At 37.7% G+C, this 12,441-nt stretch overlaps 1 protein-coding gene across 4 annotated transcripts in view; it reads left to right on the top strand.

Annotated features, from left to right (window-relative positions):
- The window catches only part of tubgcp6 (tubulin gamma complex component 6), a 58,366-nt gene extending 48,520 nt beyond the window's left edge, over positions 1-9,846 (top strand). For 3 of the 4 annotated variants that reach the window (XM_063072616.1, XM_063072613.1, XM_063072614.1), the window contains 5 exons: positions 1,470-1,664; positions 3,905-4,037; positions 6,249-6,462; positions 7,128-7,327; positions 9,514-9,845. In XM_063072616.1, coding sequence (XP_062928686.1) covers positions 1,470-1,664; positions 3,905-4,037; positions 6,249-6,462; positions 7,128-7,327; positions 9,514-9,605 — 834 coding nt within the window. In that variant the 3' untranslated portion in view covers positions 9,606-9,845. Of the gene's footprint in view, positions 1-1,469; positions 1,665-3,904; positions 4,038-6,248; positions 6,463-7,127; positions 7,328-9,513 lie in introns of all 4 variants that reach the window. The other variant, XM_063072615.1, reaches the window with a different exon arrangement.
- Positions 9,847-12,441: the final 2,595 nt, after the last annotated feature.

The following is a 12,441-nucleotide window of genomic DNA, read 5'->3' as shown; positions in this document are numbered from 1 at the left end:
TGTTAGCATGTAATTTATATAGTTTTAATGAGTTACATGGCCTTAAATAAATCATTTTTTTCATGTATTTTCAATGTCCAGTATTGCAGAACCAAACAGCAGTTGACTCTAAATTTGAGAATATTACTGTTGAAATTAGATGGTCCAAAAATAACAAATGGCCAAGTGCTTTTAATTCTATGTATTTATGATTATAGCGTATCATTATGTTTAGTGCGACACTCACTATTTCAGTTGGGTAGTTTGGAGTTCAATTCCAGTGCCATTTGTCCTCCCTGTGGAAAGCATGGGTTTCCCCTGGGTGATCTGCTTTCCAAAGATGTCCAAAAATGTACTGGGTAGGTTAATTCATCATTGTAAATTGTCCCGTGACTAGGGTAGGGTTAAAATGGGGTTGCTGCGGCAGGGTGGCTCAAAGGCTGGAAAGGCCTACTCCACACTGTGCTGCTAAACAAAATAAAATAAAAATTATTTCTCAAAATATTTATTTAATAAGAAACAGCTTGGAATGGGCCTTTCCAGCCCACTGAGCCGTGCTGCCCAGCTATCCCTTGATTTAATTCTAGCCTAATCATGGGACAATTTACAATGACCAGTTTATCTATACCAATCGGTATGTCTTTGGACTGTGGGAGGAAACCAGGGCACAACAAGGAAACCCATGCGGTCATGGGGAGAATGTGCAAACTCCTTTCATGGAGCGGTGGGAAATGAACCTGGGTCACCTGTATTGTAAAGTGTGTGCTAACCACCACAGAGAAAACACGCACACCACAGGGAGGATGTACAGAGACTCCTTACAGAATGGTGCTGGATTGAACTCTGAACAATATAATGCCCTGCACTGTAATAGCATCATAAATTTGAAGTAAAACATATAAATCCATTGACATAGTACATAAACTAAGTCCCCAGTTTGTGCAGAGTTACTCATTTTGATTATTTATATTAGAACATTGGCCTAGCATAGCTGATGTTTCCTCAAATCATTGGTAGTGCTGTACCTGAATCCAAACCACTTGAACATACTTAATTCACTAGCTAGGTGTTTTTCCATATCTTACACGTTTACTTCCCTGACTAAGATTGGCAATTAGTCAGTTTCATGCAAAGGATTCAGCTGATGTGCTCTGCAATTTCATTCCACATAGGGTGACAACCAGCATCCTGAAGATCCTGTTATAAAATGGTCCCATTACCAGAAGGCTGGTATCTACTGTATTACATAATTTACATAAATAAATAAAAATTATTTTCCACTTTTAAGATTTCAGCAGGATTCAATTATCCATGTATTAAAAAATAACCACTTTGAGCGAATTATTTAACTAGATTTTGAAAATATTCAATAGTCTACTGATTGCTGGACTCAAATCACATTTTATTTAATAAGTGCATGTAACTTCATTCTTGTGAACTGAAAACCCAAATTGTAAAGTGTATTGAAATGGTTCTTACTTTTTTAACAGCTTGGATCTGGACAAACACCAGGGGAACTTTTGAATCCTTTAGTCCTCAATTCAATCTTGAATAAAGCTTTGCAATATAGTCTTCATGGAGACTCTGCGATGGCCTCTAATTTGACTTTTGCTCTCAAATATCTACCAGAAATGTTCAAGCCCAATGCACCAGATGCCTTGAATTGCTTGGAACTAAGATACAAGGTTGGAACCCTTTCTTGCAAAGAAATATGTTTTGTAATTTTCATTATATTCTTTTCTGAATGTCATTTAAATAATGCATTTACATTTAGACAATTTAACTATCAATAAACTGGGTAGGATGCTGATAGATACGAAGTGAACTGATGGCAAAGGAGGAGGAGAAGATGGCGGCGCGACGCAGTATGCGCGGCCGCTTTGGTGGCGATGTCTGTTATTTGTCAAGTAGGGGACCGTGCATAATTCTGATTTGATGCAGACAGACGTAAGAGTACGGAGGAACATCTGGAGAAACTTCTGAAATGCCCGCTTCACTGCCGCTGTTACTGTGTGGTCTGGAATCTCCGGAGGAAAAGGCCCCGAATCCTCGGCTTTGCTTGTTTTGGCGGCCGGAGCGAGGTCGAAGGCGCTGGGCAGAGGATGGCATTCAGGAGGCTGTATCGGAGGGGCTGGTTGGAGGCTCGAAGTTTTCGGAGGGACGGACTCAGTGTCGGCTGTTGTCGGGTGCTTCCAATGTATCGGCAGTTGTCGGTGCCTGGAGGTTTATGGCAGGGAGTTTCTCCCTTTTGCCGCCTGCTATCGGGGACTCGGGAGTCGATCGACTCGGGACTTTAGACTTTTTTTTTACCGTGCCCATGGTCTGTTCTCTATCAAATTATGGTATTGCTTTGCACTGCTGTAACTCTATGTTATAATTATGTGGTTCTGTCAGTGTTAGTCTTTGGTTTGTCCTGTTTTTCTGTGATAATCACTCTGGAGAAACATTGTATCATTTCTTAATGCATGCATGCATTTCTAGATGACAATAAATGAGGACTGAGTGTTCTGATAATCTAAAACTCACTTTGGGGTAAACTGTTGGAGAAGGAACAAATAACGTGGAACAGTGCAGCGTTCATCAACATGGAATTGGACTTCTTGTTAATAGTTTGCAGATGAAGTTCAATATCAATGTAACTGGTGATCAAAACTGAGTGTAAATGTTAAATGAGATAGTCATAGGGGATACTGACCAGGAAAGGTACTATGATAGTATTGCTTGGAAATACCCTGGATCATTGTTGTAATGAGAATAAGGGTGTATAATGAACTTACTTGCAGTGGAATAGAATTTTAATATGAAATATTGTTAAACTTTAGGACACCTTTTAAGAGTTCACAGTACTGTGTTGCTCTAAGTATTATTATCTTCAAAACAGTATTATCTTTATTGGAAAATAGGACAGCAAGGTTCTTGGTTTAGAAATATGAGTTTATTACACTAAAAAAAAGTTGAAGTATTTAGTTTGCTCTTGTAAATAGATTTACAAAGAGGTTGACTCAGACACAGGTCAGCACTTCTAACAAGATATAGTTCTTCCACTTTTTAACAATGACAAGTGTTTCTGGTACACAGATTGGAAATCATTTTGTAGGTTTGGAGCTTTATGAGGAAATTGAACAGGAGTATATCAATCCAAACATATAGCAAATTTATATGGAGCACTTCTAATTAAAACTATTAAATCAAACCATATAGATGATTTAACTAAAGAAGAAAGAAGGTTCTGGTTATCTTGATGAGAAGATGGGGAACTGAGAGAGAGAGATTTTATATAAGTTCAGAGATGATTTTGTTGTTCCTAACATTTATGGGTGGCAGGGTGAAGATGCATCTCTACCAAAGGAGGTATAAGGAGCTCTTTACCTCCATTAGCCTGTAGGTCATTGTTGGGCAAGGTGTAGCACCTGTTTAGTACCCCCCCCCACCAGGGTCAAATGAAGCCAGGAAGCAGGTGGTGAATGGTCATATGAGCAGCTGATGCACATCACAAGTCCTATTTATGAGACCAGTGACGCCAGGCAGACAATCTCTGAAGAGCATTGGTAATGGCTGGGGTCACCCGTCTTGTAAAGACACTGCCCAGAAGAGGGCAATGGCAACCACTTTTGTAGAAAAATTTGCCAAGAGCAATCCTGGTCATGGATAGAGACCATGATCACCTCCGTCATATGACACGGCACATAATGATGATGCTGAATGATGTCCAAACATAATTATCCCATGATTCTCTCCAGATGTTTGTTAATTGATTTGTTATCTCAGTGGAGCTGAAATGTAATCAAAAGATCACACTGTAACAATAAATTTTTAAAGTTAAAAAAATACTCAAACTGCATCTTATGAAATTTAAACCACCATGACTGCACATTTACACAATTTCACATGAAGTTTCCAACCTGTCACTGTGATTTTTCTGTAGGTGAATTGGCCTCTCAACATTGTGATCACAGAAAGCTGCATGAACAAGTACAACAAGATCTTTTCCTTTTTACTGCAGTTGAAGCATATGGTCTGGACATTAAAAGATGTTTGGTTTCATTTAAAACGTACAGGTGAGATATATATTGGTTCTGCCTTTGTGAACGTGGGTGGAAGAGTGTTGAAATGCCTCAGTGTGTAAAACTGTATTTTGAACAATTTACAGGTAACATTTATTTAGCCGTAATGAAAGACACAAGGTTAGATTTTATGCAGAAGACTGAATACATATGTAGGAATGTGTGTTTGTAGATTCATGTGATTATCTGGGATTTGGTGAATAATATTTGACTGTCATTTCCATGGTTTGCACACGGTAAAAGTTGTTGAAATGATTGTTTTGTATCCTGAATAACTGCATTGAAGGAGCTGTTTTTTTTCCCAGGCAGAATCTGGATTTTGCAAAAGTAGCAAGAAAAGAAAAATTTAAGATTACTGAAGGAAGCCAAAGAGGGCTGAGAGTTTCAGATTGAGGGGCATACAGCACAGAACAGGTCCTTTAATTCAATGTGTCCATGCAGATCAGCAAGCATCCATGTACCCAAAACTGTTTTTCTCTTTATATTAATCTTATTACTATCAGTTAGCACCTCTTCTCTGAATCTTCTGCCACTAATTTAAACTAGGGGCCAATTAACTTGCTACCAGCATGAGATTAGCATGGAAAGTGGAGCACCCTGAGGAAACCCATGCATTCATAGGGATAATGTGCAAGTTATACAGACAGGTTTCTTTCTGTAATTGGATGACTTTCTTTTCTGATTGATGCTGCAAGACTGACTGAATACTTCCATTGTTCTTTTTGTTGAGAGAAGAGATCATCCATTCTGAGACTTCATTTTCAGACAGGAAAAAGGAAACTTGATTATAAATACAGTGGATTTTGGTTAATCAGGGCAGCCACTTATTTGGGACAACTCTTAAAGAACAAAAACTAATTGAGAAAATAGCCAAGACTCCTTTTGTTTATTTGGAACACTGACGCTTAATTGGGGCAGGAAGTTGCCGAACCTTTTCTAATTAGTGTCAGATGCATAGTCTTGTGTGGCTGTTAGACGCTACACTGCCCTTAGAACGAACAGATTTTAAAATAGCATCAGTTGTGTGTGTTTGTGTTCAAAAGGCAGTGATTTTGGAAAGAAATAAGCAGTAAGACAATTCAGAACTGTTTTGCTCACTGTGGTTTCAAGCATTCAGACTTGGAGATGCCAGAAACAGCTGTGAGTGAAAATGAAACAATTTTAGAAACTATGAACAAATTGAAGGTACCAACAGTTATCTTGAATGTTACCATGAAAATGAAGGTTTGGAGGATGCAATTGTCAAAAATTGTATAAAGTCAGTCCATTATCTACATTAAGTGTCTGCACTGATTTTGTTCATTTATAGTTGATCAAAAGAACATGGCAGCATAATTCCTTTGTCAATAACTATAGGGAACTAATACACAGTTTTATAGAACTGCAGTATTATTGATAGTGTTCTGATTTGTTCTGTGTTTCATTTAAATGTATAAAGTTGTTACTCAGTTTGTTTCATACCTTTTTAACTATTTCCATGAAACTTCAGCTAATTGGGGCAGCCGCTTAATTGGGCTAAAATATGCAGGTCCCAATGTGTCCCAATTAACTGGAATCCACTGTATTTACAAATATGGTGAGTATGAATATAGCACAGCTGGCTGGCTACAAAGTCCATTGATTTGGTGAAAATGGTTTAAATTTCATAGGTTTTAAAAGAAGTAAATTTAGATATTGTTTTGGTTTGCTGTGTTTAATAATTCAAACATTATCCACACTTCCTGTTTAAAGATAGAGTATGGATTTTAATTATTGGTAATCTGTTACAATTAACAAATATCCGTTTGTCAAAATTCTTGTATTCCTATTGTCCTATTCTTGTAACCAAATCCCAGTAAAGAAACCAGTAGTACGGACAACCTATAATGTATCTCTAGTCTTCTGTACAAAGCATGACTTTAATTTTAGAGAATATAGTTTCAATGAAGTGCTCCTTTTTAAATTTGAAGTGGGAATACAAATTTGTATATACGCCCTTCAAGATCTGTTTGGATTATGTACTAAATCCTGTAACTATATCTACAAATTGGAATAGATGACCGGTTATTTTGTGATATTTACTGTTAAAAGTTATTGTCAATATTAATTAGGTTAATCTAATTTCATTTACCAGTATGCATGCCACAAATGCAGGTCGTACATCTGTTTTTGTGTCATTATCCTCTCAATTTTGCAAATTGAAAAATTTTAAATGTTTTATTTTAGCTTTAGTTAACCGTTCTTCAAGTTCAGTCCAGTTGCATCAGCTTCAACTCTATCGACATGAAATGCAGCATTTTGTCAAAGTCATTCAAGGTTATATTGCTAATCAAATTTTGCATGTTACGTGGTGTGAATTTGGACACAAACTGTCATCGGTTGGAAATCTGGATGAACTCCACAGAACACATGCAGAGTATCTCAACAAGGGCATTTTCAGGCAAGTGTTGTTTAAGTGTTTGTTAGCAATATATTGAGAATATCGCTTAACGTAACGTGTCGTGAGAATAATTAGTCTGTGTGTTTGCATTGATAAACCAAGAAAAGTTGGTGAAAAGCTTAACTAAGGAGATTGTTGTGTTTTAATGACCGTCAGCTAATCAATATGTCAGACATTATTAATCATTTGTTTAATTAGAATGTTGAGTGTTGAATCCAGTGAAATAAGAAATATAATATTAATCTGGGGACTATCGAAAATTATTTGCATTTGTTCCAAAAAATAAGTCCATTTTGAAAGTATGATTCTGAGGTGAGAGTGCAACAAAAATACACACAGAAAATCAAATAAGCTCAAATATAATTTCAAATGTTTGTTGATTTTAATTATACTTCTAATTTCTGTGAGTAAAAGGTGAGTGTTTGGGGGAATCTTCAAGTTGGAAGAGGAATAAAAGTGTGAATTGTTTGCATAAAGTTGTCTGGAAGCTCTTTATTGTTCTTAATTCCTTTCAACCAAATACATCAGTTTTTGACTTTAAGTTACCAAAATTGGGTTGTTGCATTAGTAGCATCTGACTCTGGCACTGAGAATGGTTTGCACTGTTTTTGGAATTGGTAATATATTTTATGTAAACCAAAGTCCTTGTCTGCTTTGAATTACAGAGGGTTATTGACTGAGAAAGCTGCTCCAGTGATGAATATCATTCACAATATTTTCAGCCTGATTCTGAAATTCCGCAGTCAACTGATCTCACAGGCCTGGCAATATGATGCTGATAAACAAATAGCAATACATCCTAATTTTACCATGATGCAGCAATCTTACAAAACATTCAAACATTATTCGCACTTTCTTTTTAAAGGTAGAGTATGTATTTTTAATTATTGGTGTTCTGTTAAAATTAAGAAAATATAAACATCTTCATAATTCTAACTGAATGTAAATATTTCAAAATAATTTGGAACAGATCGTTCGTTTGTTGTGTGCCATATCGTATGATGTAAAGGCAATCATGGTTTCAATGACCATGATTGTTCTTGGCAAATTTTTCCACAGAAGTGGTTTGCCATTGCCTTCTCGGCAGTGTCTTTACAAGAAGCGTGACCCCAGCCATTATCAATACTCTTTGGAGATTGTCTGTCTTGCGTCAGTGGTTGCAAAACCAGATATCGCAGCCAAAGACATGTGGATAATTCAGATTTTGTACTGGATCATTAACTACAGAAGTGAACAAATCCACACAAATCCAGAAACAATAATATTACCTTCTACATAATATTAATTAGTATTGAGCAACACACACTAATTAGTTTTGACATTGTTTTTGTTTTATTGTTAAGTACAGACAATGGTTTGTTGTATTAATGAATAATCATTAAATAGTCAGGAATCATTCTTTTGACAATTAATAGAGCAGTGTTTTTAATATAAGTCTCTCACATTGAGTTAGTGTTGTATTTATTTGATTTTGTGGGTACTGCTGGCAGCCCCAACATTATTACCCATTTCTAATTTTTCTTGAACTCCCACAAACTACTCTAAAAGATTTGGACCCAGTGTCTTTGAAGGGACAGTAACATTTTGTGACTTGGAGGTAAATCTGTAGATAGTTGTGCTCGATGTGCTGTTCTTTGTGCTAGAGATTTCAGGTTTAGATAGTGTATTTTCAGAATGCAAGGTGTAAGAGAGTAATTTTATTACAATGCTTTGTTTATCTAGATGTAATCACAGTGTGGTTATAGTTAAAAATCTTTCAGAAGTATTGTATTTTATATATGGCAGAAGCAAACTAAACATCGGATTAAATGTGTGTATTAATTAATTCTGTAAGTTTCATATTATCACATAGGAGACTATTTATATTTAGCCTATCAAGTCTATGCAGGCTGTCATCTCAACAATATCATTCCCCACTTTCTTTCCTTTAACCTTTTATTTTCTCTCAGTTACTCAAATTAGCCTTCATTTTCTAAGCATTGAATTCCGCTGTAGGTGATCAATCAACCTACCAAGTGAACACATCACGAGAGGTTCAGGGATATCCAGCAACATGAATAGATCAGATTGGTATTCCATATGAGGAAGTTGAAAATATTCCACTCAGTTTTAAAATTCTTAAAGACACAACTCCATATCTTTTTTCCATTCGCCAAGTTGGACTGTCAGTAGAATCTCAGTTTAGAATCAAATACCATCCATGGAACTTCCTTCTCTCCTTCCTCACCGTGGACTGTTTGATAGAAGTGGTAATTGTGTCTCAATATCTGATATATGTTACCGTTCATGAAAAATGTGTGGATCAGGTATACAAGTTGTTATCTATAGAACATAGAACAGTATAGCACAGGAACAGGCCATTTGGTCAAAAATGTTGTGTCGACTTAGCTCAAACGCAAATCAAAAAAACCCAAACACTAATTCCTCCTACCTACATGTCCATATCCCTCCATCTTCCTTACAACCATGTGCCCATCCAAATGTCCCTTAAAAGCCTCTAATGTATTTGCCTCTGTCACCATACCAGGCAGTGCAATCCAGGCATCCACAACTCTTGAGTAAAAAAACCTTGCCCTCACATCCCCCTTGAACTTACCCCCTCACCTTCAATGCATGCCCTATGTCTAATACTCACTGTCCACTCTATCTATGCCTCAGGTCTCCCCACCCAAGTTTATCCAGCCTCTCATGATAGCACATGCCCTCTAAACCAGGCAGCATCCTGGTAAAACTCTTCTGCACCCTCTCCAAACGCTCAACATGCTTCCTATAGTGGGGCGATTTGAACTGTACGCAGTACTCCAGATACGGCCTAACCAGAGCTTTATAGGGTTGCATCATAACCTCCTGACTTTTGAGCTCAATGCCTCAACTTTTATGGTAGCTGTTGTTTTTATGCCAGCCACCCGATGTTGAAGTTGCAGTTGTGCTTATAAGATCTTAAATGTTATATCTTTTATAGCTTACAAGTGTGACATTTTACAAGGGAATTTAATGACTCTTCTTCCAATGTTTACTGATTTGTTTTTTTTTACCCCCCCCCATCTCTAGTGGTCACAAAACTTGTCAATCGGGGATATCAGCCACACCTTGAAGACTTCCTGCTGAGAATTAACTTCAATAATTATTATCTAGATGTTTAATATTTACATTGCTTGCCAGAATTACAAGTGTATGTTACTGAAAATGATAGATTAAATCATCAGGATTTCAGTCTTCAAAAAATTATGCACCCAAGTATCTGCCCATGTACATATCTGTATATCTGTGATATATAAACATGCTATATCCTTACAAATAAAAGGTGGTTTGTGATGACATCAACCAGCATTTGTTATTTTTGGGAATTAGCATATCACCTGCTTTACCAATTTGCCATATTTATAGATAAAACAATGCTTTTAAAGTTGTATATTTAATGCGTTTTAAACTGTTTTACTGGTGTTATTTCAATTAAAAATGTTTCATAATGTTATCACTAATTAGGATTAGTTTCATCCCAGTTTTAAGTTTATTGGGTCATGCAAAACTCCTGCAAAGGCGAGTTATTGTCTTAGCAACACACATCAAAGTTGCTGGTGAACGCAGCAGGCCAGGCAGCACTGAGATGCTGCCTGGCCTGCCGTGTTCACCAGCAACTTTGATGTGTGTTGCTTGAATTTCCAGCATCTGCAGAATTCCTCGTGTTTGCCTAGTTATTGTCTTTGTAGAATATTGCAAGTCAATTATAGTCTGAATTCTACATTGTTTAAATCAGCTGGTTTTATAAAAACAAGAGATTCTGCAGATGCTAGAAATCCTGAGCAACACACACAAAATATTGCAGGAACTCAGCAGGTCAGGCAGCATCTACGGAAAGGAATTAACAGTTGACATTTCGGGTCGAGATTCTTTATCAGGACTGGAAAGGAAGCGGAAGGGGGACAAAGCCAGGGTAAGGTCGTGGGGGAGAGGGGAAAGAGTACCAGCTGGCAGGTGATAGGTGCGGAAGGTTGGGTGGATGGGAGAAGGAGGGATAAAATGAGAAGCTGAGGTGATACACAGAAGAAGCGGCTTTTGGCTGAAGAGTTGTCGCAGGAAAGCAGCATCCACCATCAGGGACCCTCACCACCCAGGCCATGCTCTCTTCTCATTGCTGTCATCAGAAAGAAGGTGCAGGAGCCTCAGGCCTCACACCACCAGGTTCAGGAACAGTTATTGCTCGTCAACCATCCAGCTCTTGAACCAGAGGGGATAACTTCATCATTGAACTGTTCCACAACCTATGGACTCACTTTCAAGAACTCTTCAACTCATGTTCTCAATATTCATTGCTTATAAAGACTTTGCCTTCACAGTTGCCTATGGCAACAAATTCCACAGATTCACCACTCTCAGGCTAAAGGATTCCTCCTTATCTCCATTCAAAAAGGACACCCTTCTATTTTGAGGCTGTGTCTTTTGGTCTTAAGACACTCCCACCACGGGAAAGATCCTCTCCACATCTACTCTATCAGGGTCTTTCACCATTCAATAGGTTTTAATTAGGTCACCCCTCATTCTTCTAAATTCTAGCGAATAAAGGCCCAGAGCCATCACTCTTCACATGTTGGGCCATTTAATCTTGGAATCAATGTCATAAACCTCCATTGAATCCTCTCGTTTCAGCACATCCTTTCTAAGATAAGGGGTTTAAAACTACTCACAATACTCCAAGTGAGGCCTTACCAGTGCTTTATAAAGTCTCAACTTTACATTCTTGCTTTTATATTCTAGTCCTCTTGAAATGAATGCTAACATCGCACTTGTCTTCATTACAGACTCAACCTGCAAATTAACCTTTAGGGAATCCTGCACAAGGACTCAAGTCCCTTTCCATCGCAATATTTTGTATTTTCTCTCCATTTAGAAAACAGTCCACTCTTTCTTCTACTAAAGTGCATGATCATACACTTCCTGACACTATATCTGCCACTTCTTTGCCCATTCTTCTAATCTGTCCAAGTCCTTCTGTAGCCTCCCCATTTCCTCAAACCTGCCCCTCCACCTATCTTTGTATCGTCTGCAAACTCTGCAACAAAGCCATCAATTCCACCATCCAAATCATTGACATATAGCATAAAAAGATCAGTCCACTGTAGAACACCACTAGTCACCGGCAACCAAACAGAAAAAGCTCCCTTTATTCCCACTCTTTGCCTTCTGCCAATCCAGCCACTGCTTTATCCATGCTAGAATCTTTCTTGTAATACCATGGGCTCATAGCTTGTTAAGCAGCCTCATGTGTGGCACCTTGTCAAAGGACCTCTCCAGTAATGGTAACTTCAGACACTTCATGACCCTGACACCTGGAACCACCACCACACCACTAGTGTCTTCCACAGTGAAGATTGATGCAAAGTACTTAAGTTTGTCTGCCATTTCCTTGTTCACCGTTACTACCTCTCCAGCAGTCCAATATCCACTCTTGCCTCTCTTTTACACTTTATGTATCTTTAGAAACTTTACCAAAGGGCAATAAATATTGGTCCGCTAGCTAGTGCTCACATACAGAAGTGTTTATGTAACAGATCTAGAAGCAGTCAAAGTAGGCATTCCAGCCAGCAACTCAGAGTCAAGGTCCTAAAGGGACTTTCACTGGTCTCCAATGTTTGTATGTCTATTACGAATGTTGAAAAACCTTTTAAAACTTCATGTTTATACCCTCCTGGGTGTTTGGAGCTGTTGTGTTTTGGAGATGACTAGGATTTTGGCAATCCTTTAGTGAAAGAAATTGTGCCTTAGACCAAGAATCTAATTCAAAATCTCCAGGTTCTGCTTGGTTTTGTGTGATATTCCTTACTTGCAGGATTATTGGAGTAGGGTGTGATGAGGTAAAAACAGATGCTACATTTTTAAAAATCTTTAATCTTCTTTATGCTAGAATTTACAAACATTGCAAAACCCAAAATGATGAATTTTAATTTTAGATTTTTGCCTGTAGATAGTGATAATTTAACA

This window comes from Mobula hypostoma, chromosome 20, assembly GCF_963921235.1.
Source record: "Mobula hypostoma chromosome 20, sMobHyp1.1, whole genome shotgun sequence".
In the NCBI taxonomy this organism is placed as follows: domain Eukaryota; kingdom Metazoa; phylum Chordata; class Chondrichthyes; order Myliobatiformes; family Myliobatidae; genus Mobula; species Mobula hypostoma.
The sequence above is the reverse complement of the archived record's forward strand: the minus strand, read 5'-3'. Positions and strand labels throughout refer to the sequence as shown.